The 27,524-nt window shown below is 42.2% G+C and overlaps 1 protein-coding gene across 2 annotated transcripts in view; it reads left to right on the top strand.

The window, feature by feature from the left end:
- Positions 1-531: 531 nt before the first annotated feature.
- The window catches only part of rrp15 (ribosomal RNA processing 15 homolog), a 45,544-nt gene continuing 18,551 nt past the window's right edge, over positions 532-27,524 (top strand). The window contains exons 1-4 of one of the 2 annotated variants that reach the window (XM_070888708.1): positions 532-584; positions 4,802-5,055; positions 8,002-8,099; positions 10,331-10,532. In XM_070888708.1, coding sequence (XP_070744809.1) covers positions 557-584; positions 4,802-5,055; positions 8,002-8,099; positions 10,331-10,532 — 582 coding nt within the window. In that variant the 5' untranslated portion in view covers positions 532-556. Of the gene's footprint in view, positions 612-4,801; positions 5,056-8,001; positions 8,100-10,330; positions 10,533-27,524 lie in introns of both variants that reach the window. The other variant, XM_070888707.1, reaches the window with a different exon arrangement.

The raw sequence follows: 27,524 nt of genomic DNA, 5'->3' as shown, positions 1-27,524 counted from the left end.
GTGGCTCAAAACCCAGAGACATTTCTTAGCCTCCACTATTCATCTTAAGAGTTTGAAGACAGAGCTGGTGGGCTATTTTGAAGAAGAAACACCCCCATAATTTCCTTATCCATATAAGCACAAACCCGTGCAGCAACTGGCCAAGAAACCAGGTGGCTACCCACATCTGTTCGTTCAACGCCACCGAGACAGTTTGTGCCAAACTGCGGTGCCGGGGTCCGAGAGCGGAGAGCGGGGCGGGGGCCCCACGGCGGAGAGCGGAGTCAGTGGTGTACCGTGGGCCTGTTCCCGCTGGAGAGCCGGCTCCGTGTCAACACATCTCATCCAATGACAAACTCCCAGCTGATGCTCACACCGTGTCCCTGTAAACCCGGGGGCAGCCGCCGCTAATCGGGAGGGTTCTCCATCAAACTTCAGCCGGGACAATGGTTCCGCCTGAGCGGCCCGGCCCGGCCCGGCCCGGAGGAGGACGACGAGGCGGCCCGCAGGCGGAACCATTGTCCCGGCTCTTTACCAGGGGAAAGGTGAGAGCGACGCTCCGCCCCTTCCGGTTAAGATGGCGACGGCCGCTGCACGTGGAGACGGTACGGGAGTTGAAGCGGAATCCAGCGGTAAATGGCCGGGTCGGGCCGGGCCCCGGGAGTGATGGGGTGCGGCGAGCGGTGGGGCATCATTAAGTTCAGAGCAAGGACAGGAGGAGCGGTTGGGGGAGAGGGGAGGAGCCCCCGTATTAGCCTGGACCTTCAGACCACGTTTGCTTACAGTTAAACAATTCCCAATCCCTTCCGCTGTAAATTATTGGGATGATTTGTTTTAAAACCTCCCTTTCTTGCCTCCTGATTGGAGTCCCTCCAATCTGCACGGTTACCAACCCCTTGCTGGAATGGCTCCCTATCTTTTCCCTTTCTCCAACACTCTGTCGCCTTTAGCATCATTGACAACTCCATCCTCCTCCGACGTCTGCAATAGACTTTTGGGCACTCTCCTCACTTTGCCTGAGTCAAAGCAGGCACTACATTGCCAATGACACCTGTATCTCTGCTTGCTTTGTTGCCACTAGTGTGTTTGCATGCAATGTATCCAAGTTTGCTGATGATACAAAGCCAGGTGGGAAAGTAAGCTGCGAGGAGGACACAAAAAGCCTGCAAAGGGATATAGACAGGTTAAGTGAGTGGGCAATAAAGTGGCAGATGCAGTATAATGTGGGAAAATGTGAAGTTATTCACTTTGGTGGTCTTGCTACAATTGTACAGGGCTCTGGTGAGACCAGACCTGGAGTACTATGCACAATTGTGGTCTCTTTATCTAAGAAAGGATATACTTGCTTTAGAAGTGGTGCAACAAAGGTTCACTAGATTGATCCCTGGGATTAGAGGGTTGTCCTAGAATATTGGGCCTATACCCTCTAGAGTTTAGAAGAATGAGAAGTGATCTCATTGAAACATACAAGATTATGAGAGGGATTGACAGGGTAGATGCTGAGGGGTTGTTTCCCTTGGCTGGTGAGTCTAGAACTAAGGGACATAGTCTCAGGATAAGAGTTTAAGACTGAGATGAGGAGGAATTTCTTCACTCGGGGTTGTGAATCTTTGGAATTCTCTACCCTAAAGGGCGGTGGATGCTGAATCGAATGGCCTGCTCCTGCACCTAATTTCTATGTTGAGTTTATTCAAGGCTGAGCTAGATAGATTTTTGGATCCTAGGGGAATCAAGGGATTATGGGGATTGAGTGGGAAAGTGGAGTTGAGGTCGAAGATCAGCTATGATCTTATTGAATGGTGGAGCAGGCTCGAGGGGGCCATATGGCCTACTCCTGCTCCTAATTATTATGTTAATGTATCCTAGGGGTCCATCATTGACCCCTTTTACACTGTCTGTGCTATCCCTTGTCAATATTATCCAGAAGCACAGGATCAGTTTCCACATGTATGCCAATAACTGCTAGACCTATTTCAACCTCCAAATCAAAGGTTGTTACCACCCTGTCAAATTGTTCAGTATCAAGACCGGGATGGGCCAGAACTTCTCCAGCTGAATATTGGCCAGACTGAGGCCAACCTCATCTGCTCCGATCAGTGCCTCGTCCCACAAGTTCCTCGGTTTCCATGGCAGCCATCTCGAGCTGATTCAGGGAGGGTATCACTTTGGCAATCTTGACTGTGAACTCCGCTTCCTTCTGACATCCACTTCTACCTTTGCAATGTTGCACATTTAAGGTGGGAGTCTAAAGTGTATCATTTATTCTATTAGCATTGTTTTTGCATATCCCAAGTAATCCTTTATTGGGCTGCACACAAACCTACTCTGGAACCTGTACTTGTAAAGTTGTGAAGACTTGATGATAGTATTCTCAGATCTTTACATCTTACTGGATTCTGTTCTATCACAAATTCACTTTTCAGGTTCCCATCAGAAACAAATTCAACATATTGCTGACTCTGAGTCTGATGCTGTGAAATTTAAAAAAAAACTGCATATTATGTAGTCAAGTACAAACATCTTGCACTGATCAATTCAATCAGAGGGGGGGGGGTCCTTTCAATAATTGTATGCTTTTGTGGCTTTAATCAGTTTACTTGTGTATGTACATTTATAAGTGTCAAAACACATGGGGAGGAGAGGAAGAAAGATAAATTATGCAAAACATTTGGCTTGTTCTGTTATCAACCTTGTATGTACTTGCCTTAGAGGAGATGTAAAAAAACTTCACTAGATAATACCAGTTATTCCACCCTATCTGCAATCTTTTTAGCACCATATCCCCTCCTGAATATTCAGCTACCCTGACTTCAACCTTCTGTGACTCCCCCTCCTTCCACCTTACCCTTGATGGCAATCTTCAGTCACCTTTGTTTTACTCTTTGGAGCTTCCTCTCTCAACCTCTGTCATTCCACCTATAAAAAATATTCTATCAGCCCTCCTAATGTCTTCCTGGCTTGGCATCAGTTTTCATTGCGCCTATTTGTGAAGTTCCTTGGGACGTTTTGATGCTAATGGTATTTTATAAATACAAGTTGTTGTGATCACTGCAGCAACTACAAAGCAGCCTTTTTAACTTTTTTTTTTAGTAAAAATGATGTTTCCCCTGCATTATTGTTGTAAAACATCCAATGGGGCACATTATGTTGCAATATTGATGAAGGCAGAAAAAGTGTCCCGAGCCTGTGTCTGAAACCGGTATTAAGGTCATTGCAAATAGGAAGCCTAATGCCTGTGAGGCCCCCTTTGCAAAATTGGGCTTCCATGAAAGGAAACTGTGGCCAAACCAGCGATTTTATTTTTTAAAGGGACTGCTGGAGACCACCAAAAGGTAAGTTTAAAAAAAAAATGATACTTGCCTGAATGTGGAACCTGGAGGTGCAGGAGTGCTTCTCCTGGGTCCATTGCAATGCTGAAAACTGTTGCCGGCCCCTGATTTTTTCCACTCTCCCAAGAGCTATCTGAGGGCCGATGCTAGCAGCCCAAAATTGAAATCTTTGCTGGATAGTCGTCTGGGAATGCCCAGCAGGCATCTGCAGCTCACCGGTCCCGAGGCCCATTATTGGGTGTGCTTCGAGGACACCCATTCCATCCCAGCGGTTGTTCACTGTGCCCAGTTCACTCCGGTCTGTCGGCGCAAACCAGTTTCTCGGTCGCTGTGTCAAGAAAGTACAGTGTTGGCTGATTTTGAGTTACAGAATTATGGCAGCTACTGTCTAGTTATTCTGTTTCATTAAGTCTTGAAGTTTGTGCTGCCTTTTAAATGGCATCTTGCATCTCGAACCTATTAGATGAGACCAGCAGCAATTTACTCCCAGGCCTGAAACTGCTCACTATGATGCAGGTAGGACTTAAAAGACGAGCACAAGCTGACTCTTCTCATTACCCACCTGCCCTGCCCCACAGTCTACACTATATTTTGCTGTGCGCAGATTAGTTGCAAATCTGCATCCTAATGCTGGTGGTTCTGCTAATGGGTCTGGCCATGGTGGCCATCCACAGGTCCAGGTTGGACGTAACCCACGTGGGTGGTCGTTCTGGCTGTCTGCCTCTCTTCTGCAGCCTTGTCTGTGCGGGTAACCCTGGAGAAAGAGCATGTGGTCTCCGCCGGTACAATTGAGGCCTTCCTCAACCGGTGGTACTGGAGGGCATATTGGACAAGGGTGTCGGTATTATTTAATTTGATGGTTCCTTTTTTTTATGATTTAGTGTTCTATTAATTATGTTTGATGACACTGGGACAACCCAGTATCTCATTATGTTTTTTTTTTAAAGGCATCCTAATGCTCTGCTCATGCCCTGCTCTTCTGTCAGCATGTTTATATTTTGTTGGTTAACTTGGCCAATCTGTTCAATTTGTCCACTAGTAAATTGAAAAAATCTGAAGTGCACTAGCTTATCAAAGTGCCTCTGAATTGTCTACATAAAAATCTAAATAAATCAAAAATAGTCTAGGATTATAGGGATTGTGCTCAGTATTGTTCTTGAATGCTTTAAACTTTATATTTTCAAAACTGAATTCCTGTTCCAGACAACAAATCAGTGTTGCGCTAATGTAACAGGAATTCAGTTTTGAAAATATAAAGTTTGAATGTCAGATGTAAACACAATGGGATGCAAATAGTTTCTAATTTTTTTTCATAAATATTTCTAAGCCCAGGTTTTATTATTCAGGTGAGCTGTGAGTCTGTTTAAAAAGCAGAAGCGTTGAAATTGCCGAACCTCTCGTTGACACTAGATGTCAGCATTGCATCAAATGGAAATCACAACTGGAGTGCATTCTTTCTTTATACTCAGAGCAATTTACCTGTCCCATTTTAGATTCTGATGGAGATCTTGCAGGTGACAGCTTCTCTTCAGGGGAAGATGAGAAAAATCACGATCCAGAGGCTGAATCCAGAGGGGAAACTGCAGACCCGAATCTGGCAAATCCCAGTGCTGGCTGGGCAGATGCTATGTCCAGAATTATAAATAAGAAGATACCTGGGAACAAACCAACAATACTTGCTAAAAATAAAGAGAAACAGAAAGAAAAAGAAAAACAGAAAAAGGCAATGATCGAAAAGATGAAAAAGGTATTGCATTGCACTCTTAAGAATTTAAACAATATGATTTTTTTTGCACGGGCCTTAAAAGATTACATGAAATATGTCTGCACAAACTGGATTCTACATGGGAATTCTGTAATGAACAGCCAGGCATTGTTGAAAGGGTTAAGTAAAATAGAGTGGCAGGCCTGCAGCATTAAAATAATGGGCTTTGTGTTTATTGTGAAGCTGAAGTTAGTTTGTGTAACATGATTTGTGATGTGATAGCAAAACTACAGCATTTTCAAAAGGAGCAAGATAGAGGATGACTTGCTTTTGATGATACATTTTTACCAGTGTCATAGGATGTAGTTTTTAAAATGCATTTTACTTGTTATCATATCTTTATAGTTGGGTAAATTCCTGTTGAAAAGTAAATATTCTGCTTTTGCCCGTGTGCTGTGCGGAGGAAGTTACTAGCTGGTGTTAGTCAGTTTACATCTCGAGTTGAAATGTTCTTCAGGCTTTGTAATTTTAAACTATATTGTGGCAAGTGGGGTATCTGTTAACATGTCGCTGGTAACTGCCAGGAGATAGACGTAAAAAGGGAAATCAAATGGATTTCTTTTTCACTAGGAGGTGCTAAGAGTTGTGGAATAAGTTACTAGGGAAGCCCATTGAAGTTGACACTATAAATGGCTTTTACATACAATTCGGTGGCCCGAATTTGTAGTCAGCAGTGAAGCAAAGGCGCTCGCTGCTATCCCTGAGGTATGGTTCGCACAAGGATCTTGCGATCCCTGTGTCAAGAACTTCAGTTTTCCAACCATCAATTCAAATCATCGGAAGTTAATGGGATCCCCTTGAGCGAACTGCTGTGACATCAACAAGCTGTCTAAGCAGCTAAATAAAATGCAGAATTCTCACACAGCAAACAAGGAAGTGAGTAAGCTCTTAAAATTCAAACTTTTAAAACATTTTAGAGAGCAAAACAAAGATTGGGGCTCACACATGGGGAAAAGGCAAACTTGAAGTAAAGACGGACAAACTTTAAAAAAAACATTTAAAATATTTTTGAAAAGTTTCTTAAAAAATCAAATTTGTATTAAAATGGACAAATGTCACATTGCTCAAAATTAAAATGAGTTTTCCAGGCCCTTAACATTTGTTTACCATTAATAATAACGCTGTCAAAACTCCAGTTACACCTAATCCCTTTGGGTCTAACTTTTAGTGGGGAATTTAACAGCATACTTACTGCGGAAGAGCCGAAGCTTTTGTCAGCTTTGTTGATTTGGCTAATTACTCAGATTACCGGCTCTGGTGTGGGGGGTTGTGCGTGGGCACAGTGCAGCCAGCTTCAAAGCTGTCATGTGCCAAATCCTAAAGTTGCGGTCAGTTTCAAAGACAGAATGACAGCGAATGCTGCCAATTTGTCGTCATCCCGGACTGCAACTTCCAAGCCAGTGTGTTTCTGGAGGGAGAAGAAATGAGAGGAATGTATGTATGGTTGATCAATAAAAAAACAGATTTATTGGGCCTAATGGCCTTTTAGGTTCCTAATGTTTTCTATAGAACTTGCGCGTAATAGCCAAGGCAAATTGAATACAGTGGAGAAAATGATAGTTGATTTACATACCCAGGTGGTTTGGTTTGCTTTTCTGCACAAATAGCATTGGCAGCATTACAAAAATTCCATGTTGTTTTAACACTTAGGAATGCTTCAAGGAGCTTCCCCAATAAATCTTGCTGCTTTCCAGGTTTTCCACATTTCTGAATTGTCAGGTGTATAAACATCTGAAAACCAAATAGTTGAATCCACGGCTGTCACTGTTTCCAGACATGTGGCATTTTGTTTGCTTTCAATTTTTGTTTGTGGCTAAACAGAAGCAGGGAGTGTATACAGTCAAACAAGATAGGCCAAGACGTGAAGTGGGTCGAACTGCTAACTCCAAGTCACGTGGAAATTGAACGCTGCTCTAATCTTTTTTTTTCTTATGAAATACCTTGTTGGTTAAAAAATGGATTGCTGGAATTGCATGGTGTGTATGGGCAAGCCATGCTAAAATAGCACTTGGAGAGCAATGTGTTTACTGTTGACCAATGCGGAATTGCAAATGTTTGTCTTGGCCACTTATTTCAACAAGGAGGATTACGTAAGGGATGCTGGCAGTGGATCTGGAGACAGCAATGCCATTTGAACCCCTCAATCACATTGTAAGCCACAAAAATTAAGTTTGAAGAGTTTGTCAACGAACTCCCAAGTTTGGATTGCTGCCAGTAATGCTGTGCCAGACCTCCAGTGTTTATGATGTTTAGTAGTAAATTCTATTAAATTTATACACTTTTAATATTTCTGAAATTCCAGTTAACATGGCATGATTTGAGAGAGGTGATTCTGAGGGGTACTGAGTGCAGTGGGTTAGCATATTGTTCTTAACTTCTGGATTGGAATCTGACAGGAGGCATGTCTCCCTTTCCCTGAATGCAAGGGTTCCATGTGAAATTAGTTTGCCTGACTCCATTGCAGTTGCTAGTGGAGGTGGGCATACCACACAACTTCTAATTTAATTAAATTGTTAATCTGGCAAAGACTGGTGTCAGAAAAGAGAATCTTATACAGGTACAGTTGGCGGTAAAGGCAGATTGTTGGGATTTACTCTGCATCCAACCTGTGCTATACCTGCTGCAGAAATGCTTGAGGTAATAAGTGTTGAATAGGAAAAGTACTCCATTTCAAACTAATGTCCCTGAGCACAAAATTTCACTTTAAGAAAAAGTTATTTTGCTTCTGCCAGCTGTGGCATGGTGTTTACAATATTATAAATGCTAGTAACCAGTTTGTTGAGGTTTTAGTTTTGCTGACACTGGTTTCACCAGTTCCCAACAAACATCTGGTGTATTTAATACAGTTATTTATTCATTAGAAAGCTACTGATTTCTATGAAGTTGAGGGATTATTCAGCATGTTCTTTAATGAGCTTTCTTTGGCAGCTGGATAAAAAGAAAGAATGGGAGCAGATGTGCAGAGTGAAACCTGATGTAGTCCGAGACCGAGACACTGAGAGGAACTTCCAGAGGATAGCCACCAGGTAATTATTGTGCTGCTCAGCATGGAAGTGTTTTCTGGCACTTGAAGATATTTTGTTTTCCGATGGCTAAGATTGCAAGGCCACACTTTGAAATGTGAATCCAAAGATGAAGTGTGCAAGTACTCTCCTTGCAAATGCACAAGTTGGACAATATGGAGATAGGATAAACAAGGTGCTAGATACATAAACGGTTTTCAGGACACGTTTGTTTGAAATAGAGACTTTTTTCTGGGTTTCATTATTTAACATTGCTTTTTCTCATTAAACAAAAGCTAAATTGATTGATTTTCTACAAATTAAATTCCACCCATTCCCAAAACTATCTTTGCCTTTTAGGTCTTTTGGGTATGCACAGCCCCAAGTTGAGGATAAACACGTGGCCCTCTGCTTTCTAGTTCATTCACTCTGTTTCTCAGGCATAACTAGAGTAGATAGGGCTGGAAAAGTGCTGAGGGTTGCTTTGTGCCACGTTTCCACACCTTGGAGGGCGGGGGGGGGCCTGATGACATAAATTGCACCTGCCTATATGTGGGCATGCACACACAAAACAGATTAAAATAAGGTCGTCTTTGCGTGTGGTGCTGTTTACCCCATTAAAACACCAGGCATCTAACTTTCAAGGGTTGGTAGAGGGGGGCATCAGAGGGTCTGCACATTCAGTCAGCATGTCCGTGCACAGATCATAGCGGCAGTAAAACGTTTTCTTCAGTTTTTCAGGCAGTTTCGAGGCCTGCTGCAGCAAATTTCTGCCCCATGGCAGAGATTTGGAAGTCCACCTCCAATGTGCTAATGACTCCATGGGTGGGAAGGGGCAATATCCATGGCAGGTGAATGTCCCACCCTACTGGAGATGCACCCCAGTCTGAAAGCCTAGGCTGTGATCTGTTCCTGAATCTTAGCCCTTGCTTTTCTTGATCTTCCTACTAGGCAGTGCACAAGTGTAACCTGCTTTGACTCGAGTATTTCTCTATTCCTTCCTTCCCAAAATAACATATGGAATAAATATTAGAATTCCAATTCTAATATCTGTTTGTGTAAACCGTTCCTCATTTCTAACTGGGAGTATCTGTTAACCTTCAAAAAAACGGTTTCCCATAGTTCATTTAAAATCTGCAGTGGCAAGAACAACAAGGGAGACAGAGATTATCTGTTGTGTCCCCTCCCTGGAGTCTCTCCATGTCTTGAATGACTTGTATTACAGTGTGAGATTTGATAAGCTCACTACCAGATTTTGATCAGTAAGTTTTTATCTACAAGCTAATCAATAGAAACTAACTGATTAGGTTTTACTGTAATATATGTCATTTAATATTGTTTCATTGTACTTCACCTCCCTTGAATCCCTTCAACATGGATTTCCTGGCATGCCAGACACCTGTCCTTGGGTTAAAATAAAACAGGTGCCCCGTGTTGGAATTGAGCGTTTGAAAGTTAAGTATCGGCGCATTCCATTTGGGATTCCTACATCGAACAGACACTTTCATCCCATGTGTTTGAGCTGGGTTTGAACTCTGATCGTAGGATGAAAGGACAGTGTGCTAATCCCATGAATGACCCATTCCACATTTTGAGAATCTCTGCTCCAATGTATTTATAAATACTACTCCATGTGGGTTTAGGGTAGAAATATGATTGAATTGGTAAGGAATCATTTGGCAATTATTAGTTGTATTTGGCAATGAAATCCACTGATGTTAAAAGTCTTTACGCATTTCCCTCGATGGTTTTTGCGAAGACCAAAATTGTTAGTGTTTATGTGATCCAGGAGCACTGTGAATTTTGAGCAAATAAGGACCTATCAATTCAGATGTACAACCTTTTGAAGTTTCTCTGGCTTTTGGCATTGCATGGCATCTTAAGATGGAAAATAATTGCACTGTCCAAAGTAATCTGGTCCAGAAGGGGCTTGCTTTCATGTTGCCGTGTTTGCTGTTGATTCAAAAAAAAATCACGCCATAAAAATATATTCATTTTTGAATTGCTATCCAAGGTAGCTGAAGAAAACAAAAGGCACTTGGGCAAACCCGTGGATGCCTATTTAAAAATTGGCGATGTAGGCAAACCAGTGACAAATTTGGGCAAAGATCTCTGCTTGCTTGGAGCGGGCATAGAACTAATCACTTTGATCATTCATTGTAAGTGAGGGGGAAATGGGCGAATTGGCTAGAAACTAGGCAAACGTTTGCCTTCTCCGTGGACGAGGATGACTGACCTATTTGTTTAATATACAGGGGTGTTGTGCAGCTATTTAATGCTGTGCGAAAGCATCAAACTAGTGTGGATGAAAAAGTTAAAGAAGTAGGTGGGTCTGAACAGAAGCGTGCCAAGTTGCTGTCATCTGTCTCGAAGAAAGATTTCATCAGTGTGCTCCGAGGATCGGGACAGAATGTGCATCGGGACTCAGCAGAAAGGACAGCTAACAGTGGAAAACAGGTATGTGGAATTTCATACATGATTACTGAACACTGGCAATTCTGTTGGTCAAGTGGCCACTGTGGGATGATGAGCACATTTTAAAAGGCTCGGTATGTCTGTTTATTAATCGTAGTGATCACTATGTGCTATGGTGGAATAGGTGATTTTGAGCTAATTAAGCAGTGTTGCTGCACTTTGTGCTTTAATTGGTGAGTTGCGAAAGTTTCCAGTGTTTTTTGAAGAGGCACTCACCCCATTGAAACTACATTCTACATGGAGCTGATTCATAGACCAGCTAGGTTGGAGTATGGGAGAAATGAATGTCACTGGGTGCATTCTACTACAGTCTAAAGCAGGATGTGCAGGACACAGACCGAATTTACACTGCCAACTACACCATGTACTGAAGTCAGCATCAAAGGAACACTACACTATTCCCCAACCAGTTAAGTTTTTTTCAAATATTAGTGCACAGGCAGAAGCAATATTTCTCTTCTAACACAAAAGTAATTGCAAGGTATGTTTTATAAAGTGCCCAGACATACCAATATATAGTCTGGGCACTTTGTAAAACATACCAAATGATACTACTGCATTTGTGTTTCTGCTTGGGCAAACTACTTTGCATCATCATCACGATAGTCGTGTAATAGCATTGACTGATGCAGTAATGAGTGGTTTGTGTGCATTTTCCTTGTAATGCACAACAGCAGCATTTGTTGTGCCACAACATCTGGCACATGCCACCAGTGAGCTCGGAGCACTTCACAATGGGTGGGAAAAGTGAGGGGAAATGTTCAGTTTCCCAAGCACAATCATTCCTTACCTTAAGCAAACCCGGGCGTACAGAAAAGCTGTCCATCAGCACTTGAAAAGAGAGGTAGCCAAACACTGTGTACTGTCTCATTAATTAACATTAATATGCATGGCCTTCTGGTTTACACTCACCAAGTCTGCTTGGTCCAAATCTTCCTTGCCTCTTATTTTAGGTCTGTCATCAGAGGGAGCATAGCTAGGAGTTTCCTTATCTCCAGCCTGGTAGCATATCAGCGAGCCAATACACTGAGTAAAGGTGGGTGTATCGACATGCTGACCAGAAAGTGTGATGGCCACCGGGCAGTCCAGGCCTGGAATTTGGCCTGAACCTCTGAAAATGTAAAATTTTTTAAGAATGTTGTACTGGTACAACGTCCCGAATCCGGAATTCCAAAAAACGGAATTGTCTGAAAAACGGACATTTTTTTTAGAAAAGTGCATCGCAGGTAGAGTTGTCCAAAAACCGGCACGGCCTCGGCCCCGAGGTTGCTGGATTTGGGATGTCGGATTTTCTCCTCCAAAATCCGGAAAAATACGAAAATCGGCCCCAAGGTTGCTGGATTCGGGACGTTGGATTTTCTCCTCCGAAATACAAAACCAGCCCGGCCTTAGCCCTGAGGTTGCCATATTCCGGACATTGTACCTCTATTAGAAAGCTGATGGGCAGGACATATTTAAATGAGGTGACCTCCCCCTGACTCTACTTACTTTAGCGAGGTCAGCACCTGAAATCATGGGCTGGTGCCTACATACGAGCACTTGTAATACGCCGCGATGTCGGGCCTGTGGGTTTTCAGCCTCTATCTTCTGTATGGAAACCTTTCGATGCATTTTGTTGTTATAACTGATGCAGAAGCGGTAAAGGATATAGCAGTAATTAGCATGTCTTTACATAACTACATTTTTTTTAGTGGGAGGAATGAAAAGATAGGTTATGCTGAGACAACTTTTCTTTTGGGGGGGGCACTTTGACTTGCTTTTCCTTTCAGCTAAACTGGTAGAAAGAAACAAAGTATGGCATCACATTGCACTGAAATAAATTGGGATATTTCTTGGACACAATCAGTGTTGCTCAAAATGTAAGTTCAGACAGATCTTTTTTTCTCCTCCCTACACTTTTTTCTCTTTCTTCCTCCCCCAATCTTTTTCTTTTTCTCCACTTTCCTCCCTCCCCGCGCCCCCCCCCCCCCCCCCCCCCCCATTCGGCTTTGAGACAGCTTGCCAGTCTTGTCCATGCCCATTGGATACCATATTTGCTCAGGCATTGTCTTGTGTAGGTTTGAACAACACTTGACTACAATTTGATAAACTTGTTGTGGGTCACTCAGCCATGTGTGTATTACTTCAGCAGTGGTACGATATGATGTATTGAGCTTGCCTATAGGTATTTTCCACAAGGTTTATACGGCATAGAAAATATTTTGAGAAAAGCCCAAAATTTAGTTGAGGTTAGATGCAAGAGTTTTTTTATTATAGATATTATGGGGCTGAATTTGCGGCCCCTACGGGAGCACATGAGGTGCACACTCGCCCGAAGGAGCTGCGCAAGTTCCAGGTATAGACATGCGCTAAAACCCGGAACTTGTGATCTATAAAGAATTCCCGGGAGACACGTCTCCACGGGCGGAGAGTTGGGCTATTTGCCTAACTTCTGCCCAGCGAGTGCCTGTGAAATTCTTAGGCTTGGTAAATGCATATGGTCTGCTTTTATCAGTGTAAGAGTTTAAAAAAAAATAAACATAATATTTTTTCATTTATTAACACATTAAAAACCCTGTGCAATTAGGTAAGATTATTTTTTAATTCTGTTAAAACATGTAAATTTATTTCAAAAAATTACATTTTAGTTTTAAATATTTAATTAAATGTCAATTTAATTTTAAATGTGTAATTTTTTAACATTTATTTGATGTCGAGGCATTTTTTTTATGTGATCCGCACTCATACGTATGAATGGGAACTCCCTTCTTTGGTTGGGCCTGCCCACATGGTCCCAGGGGCGCTTGCGAACCGCATGCGCCCCTGGGATATGGTGGGACCAACAGTTGACCATTAAGAAAGAAACAGGAATGACGGAGAAGGCGGGTGATTTAGAGTCAAATCAGGTACAGAAAGAGTAATAGAGAGGAAAGAAAGCTTGGATTAAGAGAGGAAAGAGACAGAAGAAAAGTAAAACAAACTTTAAAATTCGTATTTTTAAAAATAAAATGTAACAATTGACTACATGCGAGAATCATTAGAATAATACAACACAGAAGGAGGCCATTCTGCCCATCGTGCATGTTCAGGCTCCTGGAAAGAGCTATCCAATTAGTCCCACTTCCCCACAGCTCTGCAGTTTTTCCCCCATTTTAACCAATTCCCTTTTGAAAGTTAATTATTGAATCTGCTTCTACCACCTTTTCAGGCAGTGCATTCCAGATCATCATAACTGGGATTAGATAGAACACTTTAATATGTTCCCATAGTGGGCCAGAGAGGTTGATTGGCATTGCATTAACAATTAGCACATCATTAAAAGGGTACGTATGCTCTTAATTACCAGACTTCATTTTTTGTGTGGCGAGTTTAATGGGCAATTAATGTGCAACTCCAGCAAGTTCTTACAAACTAACGGGGAGACTAAGGGAGAGATGCCGTTTGTGTGAGCCAAACGGCGAAGTGCCGTAAGTCAACCAGCAAATTCTAGAGAGTTGCAACTCACGGCATATCTCTTCATCCCCTGAATTTCCTGGTCAATTTGCACATTAATGACAGTGTGTATCGATAACATGCTGTTTTTGCAGCAAGATGGGGCCTAATTTCTAACATAAAACATTACAGATTGCAAAATTGTAATCTTACCTATGCAGTTGCTTTTTGCATGTTTGAAATGTCAGTGTTTATGTTGGTAGCCTGTTTATCTCTTAAGAATCCTTAAGTTATTGAGGTTGCCCACTGTTACTTAGCTGAATGTGAACTAGGACTGTGTAACAGCCCAAGTTTTTCTTTAAAAGTGGAAAGCAAGATTAACTGTTCAGGTGTACCAGGGCTTGCAGTTTGTCAGTCTCAGCCCATCAGCCGGTCCAGGAGCGGACGGTCGAGGGGATCGTTCAACCCGACTGCCTGCCTCTCTTCCGCGCCTACATCCGGGCCAGGGTGTCCCTGGAGATGGAGCACGCGGCATCCACTGGTACGCTCGCGGCCTTCCACGAGAGGTGGAGACCGGAAGGACTGGCGTGCATTATTACCCCCGGCAACCAAATTTTAATTTGATTTTATATGTTTTAAAGTTTAATTTGTTTTAATTGCCGGTTTTAGTGTTCCCCCCCCCTCTTTTTATAGGGGGCACTTGTAAAATATATGGTTTTAATGCCCCCCAAAAAAATCACAAAAAAACCCAAAAAACATTAAAAAAAATAAAGGGGCAGTTAAAAGTGTCTGGAGTATCCCCCAGATCGGGAGGCACTTGATCTAATGTTTATTTTGTTCCCCCTCCCCCCAAAAGAGTTGTCAGTCTCAGCCACTGGGAAAAGACCCGAGAAACGACACACTAAAAGCCAGAAAACCGTTATTACAACTTTGAAACTGATTTCTTTTTGTATAAAGACACATCGAAACAAATTTAAACTTGAACTTTTATCTATAACTTTGATAGGAAAAATAAGTAATTCTATTCAACAGGTTGTTCATGCAACTACCTGTACAATATATCATGAATGCAACTGTAGTACATGAAGGGAACACATTTATTTAACTGGAACAGGTGAAGAGTGTGCAGTGTCTCTTGGTGCATCTCACAAACTTCATTTTAAATGTTTTCAATATCTTTGTAGACTTTTTTTTTTCTCTCCCCCTACCTCCAATAGCATAATCTCTGACTCACCATGAGCAACATAAAAGCAGATCAACTTTTGATGAAATCACCGATTTAAAAAAATAAATAAATCTGGAGTTAGGTTGAATACATCAAATTCATGATCTGTCTTTGTATATGTGAAAATGTACAAGGGACAACAGTGTACTTCTTGCTGCATGTTCTTCCTGGTGCTTTTCATATTAATCTCCCACATGGCAGACTAGTCATGAAAGATCCAGGGCAAAGTGGCAAGTTGGATCCAAAATTGGCTTGGAGGCAGGAAGCAAAGGGTAATGGTTGATGGGTATTTTTGTGCCTGGAAGGCTGTATCCAGTGGGGTTCTGTAGGGCTCAGTGCTGGGTCCCTTGCTTTTTGTGGTATATATCAATGATTTGGACTTGAATGTTGGGGGTATGATTAAGAAGTTTGCAGATGACACTAAAATAGGCTGTGTGGTTGATAATGAAGAAGAAAGCTGCGGACTGCAGGAAGATAGCAATGTACTGGTCAGGTGGGCAGAACAGTAGCAAATGGAATTCAATCCGGAGAAGTGAGAGGTAATGCATTTGGGGTGGTCTAACAAGGCAAGGGAATAAACATTAAATGGTACGACACTGAAAAGTGTAGAGGAACAAAGGGACCTTGGAGTGCGGGTCCACAGATCCCTGAAGGTAGCAGGCCAGGTAGATAAGGTGGTTAAGAAGGCATATGGAATACTTGGCTTTATAAATCGAAGCATGGAATACAAGAGCAAGGAGTTTATACTTGAACTGTATAAAACACTGGTTATGCCACAGCTGGAGTACTGTGTGCAGTTCTGGTCACCACATTACAGGAAAGATGTGATTGCACTAGAAAGGGTGCAGAGGAGATTTACAAGAATGTTGTCTGGACGGAGAGAATTTTGGCTATGAGGAAAGACTGGATATACTGGGTCTGTTTTCTTTGAAACAGGAGGCTAAGGGGAGACCTGATTGAGATGGATAAAATTATGAGGGGCCTGGATAGAGTGAATAGGAAGGACCTGTTTCCCTTGCCAGAGGAGTCAACAACCAGGGGGCATAGATTTAAAGTAATTGGGGGGAGGTTTAGAGGAGATATGAGGAGAAATGTCTTCACCCAGAGGGTGGTGGGGGTCTGAAACTCACTGCCTGAAAGGGTGGTAGTGGAAGAAAACCCTCACCACATTTAAAAGATACTTGGATGTGCACTTGAAGTGCCGTAACCTATAGGGCTGCGAACCAAGAGCTGGAAAGTGGGATTAGGCTGGATAGATCTTGGTCAGCCGGCGCAGACACAATGGGCCGAAATGGCCTCCTTCCAGCTGTAAATTTCTATGATTCTCCATTGCGTGCATACACAGTGGCAGTCTGCATCACCATACCTCTACGTTCGACTAGTTGGTTATTTTTTTTAAACGGCATGACCATTAACTGACTTAGCAGTCTGTTTAATGGGTCGTAACTTATTGCTATTTCAAAGATGTGTATTGCTTATTGTTTGAAAGTTTTACTCGGACTCCATTTTTGGATGTCACGAGTCAGTTCTTAAATTTGCGTGGATGAAATCCTAATACAATTATCTTTGATGTAAGATTCATGTTTATAAATAGCATTCAGAATTGAGAGTAACCATTTCTAACATTACAGCCTGACTTGGGAGTTTATCGGAGACATTTTAAATCTAGTAAATCATCTTGTAGAACCATACCTCAAGTTTGCAAAAGGGTTACGTGATTGGCAGCACTGGAGTCAATATTTCATCAGTTATTTCTGATGTCGAAGAGTTTAAAAGGTTTAAGGGTAAACGGATACATTTTTTAAAAACTTATTACTGCCTGAATGCTCTTCCAAGTGGCAACTGGGCTGTTTTTAAGTCCTATTTCATTTGTAGTTTTAATTCAGTGCCACTCTGGCAAGAAGGTTTAGCATTCCATTCAATAGTTTCTTTGTTATTTAAAGGAAAATAATGTATTCGATGCGCATCCCAAAGAAATCTTACCAAATATTTGAGTTTTTATTTTTTTAATATTTTCTTACTAATGAGGACATCCTGCAGATAGGATCTCCCTCCTTGCTAGGTCACTCCAGTGGTATCGATCACAGGCAATATCATCTTGCATCCTTGAGCGAGACTCCATTGCAAGATGGGGAACTTGAAAGTGTCTGAGTGCCCACACATAGGAAACCTGCATTTCTAAGGTTTCCTGAGGCTGTCAAGTTCTCTGGCTGGTCTGAAATCACACCTCCTGCTGATTGAACACTGCTGGCATCCCTCTAATTAGCTCCATTGGATCAGCCCAGCAATTAGGGAGATCCATGTCAGAAAGAAAAGTGGCATTTTAAAAATAAAATTCAAATACCTGATGAGACCCATTTTTCTTACAAAAAGATGGCGTATTCTGAACAAATGGAACTCCTTGTTTCCCCTTTGAAATAGTTTCTGGGCATTGTTTGCTAAAAAAGCAAGTTTTTGAGGGTTTATAATTCATAGTTGGACTAATAATAGTATGTGTTGTCTCCATTTTTAATGGTAGTTGCAGTATTTAACTAGCAACAAGATGCTTTTAGCAGGATTTACGTTCTTGGCATTTGATTTCCACAATTGAATCTTTATTGCACTGCCTGTTGTCGGTCTCAAATTTGTTCACTTTTCTAATGGAAAAATTAATTTGCTGTTGACAAATTAGTCTATTAGCTAGCAATTTCAGCCTGTAACACATGTTGAAATCAAGCCCTGGGTCTGCTTCAGAATTGAAGAAATCTTTGAATTTGGAAAATAAGAGATAAAAATCATTCTTTTCATATTATGTTGTCACAAACTTACCAGATTGCATTATGAGTATCGTACCAGCTTTGCATGCCTCAAATTCATCTATTTGTATCTGCATGCATTTTGTGTTCTGGCAGATAACATTTTTGCAAAGCACTTAAATATATCATATTGTAGTTAAATTTCAGGGGTATTAAAACATCCATTAAAGTGGTCTATATGCAGATTTTTAATGCGTCGTTTTGTGGCTGGAAGAGAGAATTTAGTTGTCCCATTACTTGAAATGAGGATCATTACTTGAAGCGGTAAAACATTTTCCCCTAATTATTACCCAATTAGGTTACAGAGCAACTTTGGCGAGAATTTTAAATAAAGAAAATGCTGGGAATGCTCTGCAGGCCAGGCAGTATCTGTGGCGAAAGGAAAAAGTCAGGTCAACGTTTCAAGTCTCTGAACTGTTGTCAGAACACCAGCTTCATGTGGAGTTTTTTTTCCAATCTGCAATATTTTGTCTTATCCATCTCCATCCAATAAACACAGATTTATTTTTGCCAGGTAGGTGTCTGACACCCTGCTAAACAGTCTTAAATGATTTGTACATTTGTGTAAGTAGATTCGGTTTAACTGATGTAGAATGCACACTCCTTTCCCTGCAAGGATACCCAGCATTACTGAAATGCAAAGAACCTAGTGCAGTTTGGCAAGAACTAGGGCTTGGGCTCCTCCAAATGTAGAGGGGTACTTTAGGAGTTTAGTCAGTTAAAACTGTACAGCTTAAAAACATTGAGCCTTAGCTTCCAACTAGGAGTAACCTACCTATTAGGACATTGACTTGAAGGATCATCTAGGGCAACGTAGGAATAATCCCAATCCCAGTAATTTCTCCAGCTCTCCTAATTTCTTGATAGCAAACTCCCAACTCTAGGCCTGCCATTTTAGAACCTACTTGACCCCAAAACACCTTGCTTAATTTCTTTAATTTTTTTAATTTCTGTCCCTGCTCTTGAGAGCAGATCCCATGTAAAACTCCTGAGTGACCTGGCAAGTAGCACATTTTGCCATAAAATGTGCATTGCAATCATCCTCCTGCCCACAACATAGACACACGCCATATACCACCACGTGCTTGTTTCACCAGTTCGAGATGTGGAGCTTCAGCAACTGCTTGCCTCTTTACAATGCAATAAAAAAACCCTCTGAACTTTGAGATTTGAGCATGTATTCTCTTTCCCAATACCCAAACATGGCTTAGGCTGCAGCTGGCAACAGTTTTTCTTCGAGGGCCAAAGGAAACTAATGCATACCTAGGTGCTCTGAACCAGAGAGGAACTATTTGCCACAAGCTTGACCTACATTAAAACTTTACTGTCATAAGATGGTATGAACTAGTTCATCAAAGCCTATTATCTGAGGAGCCTCAACCATTTCCAACCTCTTGTGCAAACAGGCCTCTACTTCAGCCTGTTGAGGAATATGTCAACTTAATGCATTGCTGTTTCCAACCAATCTATAAGTGCATTTTGTCATCTGAAAAGCAATGGACTTTGCCCCTAGATCAGAAGAAGGCTATAGACTCAATTTGTTTTTACTTCAACTGCAGAGGTAGAAAATCATCATCATCCGCCTTTAAGTCTGCCTTATCTGTACTGAGGAGACCAAGTCCCAGGTTTTATAGTTAGCAATATGGCTGGGTGCCTTCTATCCACCTTGTATCACAGAGGTCATCAGCTACCGGGAATAGGAGTGGGCCATTCAGCTCTTCGAGGCTGTTTGACCTTTCAATTAGATTATGATTGATCTGTATCTGCATCTGCCAAAATTGCTCACTTTTCCAGAATCATTCTGGAATGTAAAGATAAACCCCGGCTTCTACTCTCCACTGCTAACCATCTATTTAAAGCCCTCTCCCCAATCTCCACCCTCACCTCTGACAATAAGTGTGAGGAACTCTTGGACTTCTTTATCTCTAAGGTTGAGACCATCCATTTGGCTGCCTCTTTTCTTCCCTTCCTTCCCTAGCCCCCTCTCTCTCAAATCTGCCCTCGTCACCCCCTCCTCAAAAAGCGACCCTCGATCACTCTGTCCTTGCAAACTACCGCCCCATCTCCAACCTCCCTTTCCTCTCCAAAGACCTTGAATGTGTTGTCGCCTCAAAATTCGTGCCCACTTTTCCCGCAATTCTATGTTTGAATCCTTCCAATCCGATTTCCGTGCCTGCCACAGTATCGAAACCACTCTCATCAAAATCACAAATGATATTTTTGTGACCTGAAAAAGGAAAACTATCCCTCCTCGTCATTCTTGACTTGTCTGCAGCCTTTGAGGCGGTTGACCACTCTATCCTTCTCCACCGTTGTCCAGCTGGGTGGGACGACACTCGCTTGGTTCCATTCTTATCTATCTAATCATAGCCAGAGAATCACCTGCAATGGCTTCTCTTCCTGCCTCTGGTGTCCCCCAAGGATCTATCCTTGTCTCCCTCCAATCTCTCATCTACATGTTGCCCCTTGGCAACATCATCCGAAAACACAGCATCAGTTTCCACATGTATACTGATGACATCCAGCTCTACCTCACTACCACTCCTCTCGACTTCTCCATGATCTCTAAATTATCACATTGCTTGTTTGACATCCAGTTCTGGATGAGCAGAAATTTTCTCCAATTAAATATTAGGAAGACCGAAGCCATTATTTTCGGTCCCCATCACAAACTCTGTTCCATAGCCACTGACTCAATCCCTCTCCCCAACTTCTGTCTGAGGCTGAACCAGACTGTTGGCAACCTTGGTGTCATATTTGCCTTTCGACCACATATCCGCAGCATAACTAAGACCACCGATTTCTACCTCCGAAACATCGCCCATCTCTGCCCTTGCCTCATCTCATCTGCTGCTGAAGCCCTCGTCCATGCTTTTGTTAACTCTAGACTTGACTATTCCAAAGCACTCCTGGCTGGCCTCCCACATTCTACCCTAGGTAAACTTGAGGTGATCCAACACTCGGCTGCCCATGTCCTAATTTGCACCAAGTCCCACTCACCCATCACCCCTGTGCTCGCTGACCTACATTGGCTTCCGGTTAAGCAACGCCATGATTTCAAAATTCTCATCCTTATTTTCAAATCCCTTCATGGCCTCGCAACTCCCTACCTCTAATTCCTCCAGTCCGACAACCCCCCCACCCCCTCGAGATGTCTGCTCTAATTCTGTCCTCTTGAACATCCCTGATTTTAATTGCTCAACCATTGGTGGTTGTGCCATCTGTTGCCTAGGCCCCAAGCTCTGGAACTGTCTGCCTAAATCTCTTTGTCTCTCTACCTCTCTTTCCTCCTTCAAGTCGCTTATTAAAACCTATCTCTTTGACCCATTTTGCCCACCTGCGCTAATTTCTACTTGTGCGGCTCGGTGTCAAATTTATTTTCTAATACTCCTGTGCAGAACCTTGGGACGTTTCACTATGTTAAAAGTGCTATAAAAATACAAATTGTTGTTGTATCTCAACTCCATCTACCCATCTTGGTTCCATAACCCTTAATACCCTTGCCGAACAAAAATCTATCAATCTCAGTTTTTAAATTTTCTATTGGCCTAGCCTCAAAAGCTTTTTATTCTGACTTGGCATGGCTAGCATCTTATTCAAGACAGTTAAGAACTTTCCTCTTGATAAAGAAAGTAAGCAGTCTGAAGTTTACCAGCAATGTAAAACAATCCTAGAATCATAAAAATTTACAGCATGGAAGGAGGCCTTTTCGGCCCATCGTGTCCCCACCGGCCAACAAGAGGCTATCCAGTCTAACACCACTTTCCAGTTCTTGGTCCGCAGCCCTGTAGGTTATGGCACTTTAAATGCACATCCAAGTACTTTTTAAATATAAAGGTTTCTGCCTCAACCACCCTTTCAGACAGTGAGTTCCAGATCCGTACCACCCTCTGGGTGAAGAAATTTGTCCTCAAATCCCCTCTAAACCTTTTACCAATTACTTGCAATGTTGACCCATCTGCTAAGGGCAATAGGTCTGTTCTATCCACTTTATCTAGGTTCCTCATAATTTTATACATCTCAATTAGGTCTCTTCTCAGCCTCCTCTGTTCCAAAGAAAACAACCCCAGCCTATTCAATCTTTCCTCATAGCTAAAATTCTCCAGTCCAGGCAACATCCTCGTAAATCTCCCCTGTACCCTCTCCAGCGCAGTCATATCTTTCCTGTAATGTGGTAACCAGAACTGCACGCAGTACTTTAACTATGGCCTAACTAGTGTTATATACAGTTCAAGCATAACTGCCCTGATCTTGTATTCACTGTCTCGGCTAATAAAGGCAAGTATTCCATATGCCGCCTTAACCACCTTGCCTACCTGGCCTGCTACCTTCAGGGATCTGTGGACATACACTCCAAGGTCCCTTTGTTCCTCTACACTTCAGTGTCCTCCCATTTAATGTGTATTCCCTTGCCTTGTTAGACCTCCCCAAATACATTACCTCACACTTCTCTGGGTTGAATTTCATTTGCCACTGTTCTGCCCACCTGACCAGTTCATTGATATCTTCCTGCAGTCTACAGCTTTCTTCTTCATTGTCGACCACAAAGCCGATTTTAGTATCATCTGCAAACTTCTTAATCATACCCCCTACATTCAAGTCTAAATCATTGATATATACCACAAAAAGTAAGTCACTGAGTACTGAGCCCTGCGGAACCCCATTGGAAACAGCCTAACAGTCACAAAAACACCCATCAACCATTACCCTTTGCTTCCTGCCTCTGAGCCAATTTTAGATCCAACTTGCCACTTTGCTCTGGATTCCATCAGCTTTTACTTTCGTGACCAGTCTGCCAAGTGGGACCTTATCAAAAGCGTTGCTAAAATCCATATACATTACATCAAAGGCACTGCCCTCATCGACCCTTCTTGTTGCCTCCTCAAAACATTCAATCAAGTTAGTCAGACCCGACCTTACCTTAACAAATCCATGCTGACTGTCTTTGATTAATCCGTGTCTTTCTAAATGAAGATTTATCCTGTCCCTCAGAATAATCGTGTTCTTATTTATCATTGTCAGCAGCGTCAGTGTCCTACATAACTTATAGCTGCAATGAAATATTGTAGCTGTATTTAGCAAAACTCCATGCAGTCTAGTGCATTCAGATCAATAGACTTCACAAAAGTAGTCTTTTCCATTTTTATGTATGTTTTCTACAAGATTATAACAAGTTGCACTGGTTCCTGGCAATTAAGTTGGATATCCGTTTTTATACTAAAACACACATCTCTTGCAACAGCACCTCAACATTCCCAAGTTTCAGACACCATTACTCTGTGTCTGTTCTACCAGAGTGTGCAGTCACCTGATGTTCTAACTCTCGGATGCTGAAGTTTGATTACTGAGGGTGGAAAGGGGGAGGGTGGATCTGGTGGTAGTAGTTGCTTCTTGAGTGAAGTAATTGCACAGGAGAATATCAATAATGTCCACTGAGGGTAATGGTCACAAAGACACATCACTACCTACAACAGGAACTATATTTCAAAAGTACTTCATTGTCGTAGGGTCATAAAAAGTGCCACATAAATGCAAATTATTTTATTCTTCTAGAAAACAATTTTATTTAGATGTTGAACAGTTTCAATTTGAACTGCTTTTCTCATTCCGCAGCAGAACATATGCTGGTTGATTGCATCATTTAGTGGCTTTGTATCATCTTTACATTAAAGGAGACTGACATTCTAAAATAAAACTCTTGTAACTTTAGTTGTTTGAACTGATGAAGCCCTGGACTGCAACATGGTTCTTTATGGTCATTGCCAATTAATATTAAGCAGAAATGTTGAATAGTAATCTAGTTAGACATGATGCATCCTGACTTATGAATAATTAAAAACATTTATTTGTAAAATTACATGGCGGCTTGGGTAGGCAAGTATCCTTAATTCCTTTTGGAGATTGGCATTTGATTAAAATTATGTCCATTTGTTTTTTCTTTAAACTGGTACAAATACGTAATTTTGTTTTCTAGTAAAATGTGGCAACTAAAATACTGGAAAAAGCGGGGAATACATATCATGCCTGTGTATCTGCTTTTCTAGTTTTTATGGAGAGAAATACTCTGAATGGTTTGAGGTTTGACTGTTTGTTTTGTGAACAGTTGTGATTGAAAGAGCTGTGGGCTGGAGTCAAATATTTGCTTCCATGGCTTGAAACTGTAGTCTTTTTGCAGGTTTTGTATGCCCAGATGGAAGTAATTACCTCTGAGTGTAAGCCAGAATAGTTTTTTAAAAAAAAACTAACTTAAGGTGTCTTTTTCTCAGTAAATGACTTTGGACTTGACATTTTGAGGTGCACTTTGTTTTCCTCCTCTTTCTGTAAAGTCTCAAAGTAATACTTAAGTAAGGCACTTTTTCATTTGCAACTAGTAACCACTTTTTAATCCTGAGTTTGTAAGTTTTTTTGAGGCACTGAGTGTCAATACTGAGGTGTCATTAGATTGTGGAAGGTTTTTTCCAAAAATAGATTGGGTGTTGTAATTAAATACTTCAAACTCATAAAGCTTAGCTTATGTGTACTAATACTGAAATATTTGGAAAGATTTGATGTGTTACCTAGCAACATGAGGGAACTGGTTTTTTGCTGAGCTCATTTCTATGTAGTGTAGTTAGCTCTAGGCCAATGCAGAAGGATACTTTGAACAGTGGACAGCAAAAACAGTAAGAAAACCAGCTGGGTAAATTATATTTTGTGTATAAATGCAATCAGTGAACCAAAAGATCCCCTTATGAATGCAATGTTGAATTTTAAATTGCACAATCTTTTTAAATAGCACGTGTCATTTCAAAGTTTGTTAGAGATAAAGTTAATTTTGATGGTTTAAGTTGGCAGCATTTCAACACCATTAGAAACAAAGTTTACACAAGTCCTTCAAGCATATACCACTGCTTTCTTGCCATCTCCGTCATGAATAATAAAAGTGCTTCAAGACAACAGTTTAAAATTATGTTCTGGACAACTTCACAACCGGATGTTGTTGCAGGAGTGCAGTGCATACTATGGGGGAGACTTCCAGTTTGGGCATCGAACGGCGTGATAGCGATGATGCGCCCCGACCAACGTGGCAGTCAGGAGGTCTGAACCGCTTTCAGTTTCATTTATATTCTGTGACGGTGAGCTGTGGACACCAAACGGGCTGCAGTTAGCTGGTTTCCCAAGGTGAAAAATGGCATAGCTAAGTCTGGTGGGGTGACGAAAAGTTGCAAGACTGGGCTAGAAGATTTTTGAGACCCGGAAGAACACTCCTCCTACCGGACCCATTTATTTTTTTTAAAAAAAGGGCAAAGTCTGCCTTTTTGGAGAGGCTTCCAGTGGTCCCTTTAAAGATAGTTGCTTAGACCCATCAATGCTTGAAGAAATGGGACTGATGTGCACGGAGCATGCTCCACCTATTTACCTTTAAAGGTTGAAATCCAAGTTTTCCGACAGGCATAGGTCCCCAATATGCTTAACTTATCAGCTTCTCGCCTATTTTGGGCGGGAGTGCTGGCTGACCATTAGATGCCTGCCAGAAACTTGATTCAGACAGGCAAATGGGCACACATGGTCCCCACCAGACATTTACAATTGCCAATTGTTTTTAGGCGAGAAGTGGGTGGTCAGCAGTTGAAAATCTGCCCTATATCTTGGTTTCCGAAAGGATGAACTCTGGAGATTAACCTCCCCAGAAGTTTGAAATATTAACTGCCATACTGGGTGAAGGACTTTTATTTGGCTTAATTCCTTCAGCTTCCATTGATTTGATGACACCTTTTAGTAAAGGCATGAAATTAAATAATTATCAAGGAATACTGTGTTTTAAAATTGAATGATGCAGACATTAATTTGGCAGAAAATGGTGATGTCACTAATGTAATATGAATTATTGAAATGATGTACAGATATATTAAACTTTTTTTTAGGTTAAACGTACAGTGCCTTCCATAATAGTCCCATACAAAATGAAATCCAGCTGTCTTTAGGAGTAGTTTTTCAATGAATTAATGGTTAGCCAGCCACTCAAATTGCATAATTGCGCTTGTTTTGTTGGCTTTCCGTTGAACAGAATCTAAACAACTGAGTAACTATATATACTGCAGTTTTACTGGTTAGCTTGTTAGTGTTCAAGTGATTGTGTCAACACACTGAAGACAGCTGACCATTATATGAGTAAAGTGAGTCATTTTGTTAAATTAGCACTTTTATTTAAAAAAAACTATAAACAGTTGACATTTGACTTATTTTATTTTTTCCATCTTTTTCCCTTTTCCAGGTCACTCTGGCCTCTACCAATATCTTACTGCTGTTAATGTGTTTAACAATTAGTACAAATAAATCATGTGTAATCATGTAGATATAGGCCCCAAGTTTCGCCATGATTTGCTCCTGATTTTTAGGAGCAACTGGTGTAGAACGGAGTATCTTAGAAATCGGAATTCTCGCCATTTAGTTTGCTCCAGTTCTAGTCAGTTAGAACAGTTTCACTTTGGAACAGAATTTTTTTCAAAAGGGGACGTGTCTGGCCACTTACGCCTGTTTTCAAAGCTTCATCAGTGAATACTTACTCCAAACTAACTTAGAATGGAGTAAGTGAAGATTTTTGTACGCTCGAAAAAACCTTGTCTACACTTTAGAAAATCAGGCGTAGGTTACAAATCGGGCGTAGGGAATGGTGGGGGGGGGGGGTTTAAAGGGAAGTTTACAAACATTAAATACTTCAGTTTTACAAATAAAGAGCCATCATCAATAATAAATGATAAAAACATCAATAAATCAACCAATAAATCAATCAAAAAAAATTAATAAGAAATCATTTTTTTTTAAATCAATAAATAAAACATTTTCTACTTACCGACTGCAGCACCGGGGGCCCTCCAACAGCGTGCTGGGATGCCCCCCCCAGTGTGTCTCTGTCAGTGTCTCTATCTCTCTGTATGTCTGTCTGTGTGTGTCTCTTATTCTCTGTCAGTGTCTGTGTTTCTGACAGCGAGGGGAGGGGGTTAGAGGGAGAGAGGGGGGGAGCAGGGGTAGGGATGGGGGAGGGGGGAGAAGGGGGAAGGGGAGGAGGAGGGGAGATGGGGGGGAGAAGGAGAAGGAGAAGGGGGAGGGAGGCTGAACGGAGAAGGGGGAGGGAGGCTGAAGGGGCCGGGCCCGTCCCGTCCCCAGCACCAGATTTACAGGTAGGTGGCGTCGGGTCGGGGGGAGGGAGAGGGAGGTCAGGTCGGGTCCAGTCGGGGGGGGGGGTGAAGCGGGAGTCAGGTCGGTGGCGGTGTCGGGTCCGGTCCGGGGGCGGGGAAGCGGGAGTCGGGTCGGGTCGGGTCCAGTCCGGGGGGTCGGCTCTGGTCCGGTCCGGGGGCGGTGGGGGGGGGGTGGAGCGGGAGTCAGGTCGGTGTCTGGGTCGGGTCCGGTCCAGGGGTGGGGGGGAGCGGGAGTGGGGTCCGGTCCAGTCCAAGGGCGGGGATCGGGTGTCGGGTCCGGTCCGGGGGGGGGGAAGCGGGAGTCGAGTCAGGTTGGGAGGAAGCAGGAGCTGGCCGTGGGAGGAGCCTTATTCACGCAGCCCCA

This window comes from Pristiophorus japonicus, chromosome 9 (assembly GCF_044704955.1).
Source record: "Pristiophorus japonicus isolate sPriJap1 chromosome 9, sPriJap1.hap1, whole genome shotgun sequence".
NCBI classification, from domain to species: Eukaryota; Metazoa; Chordata; class Chondrichthyes; family Pristiophoridae; genus Pristiophorus; species Pristiophorus japonicus.
This window is presented reverse-complemented; position numbering and strand designations above follow the sequence as displayed.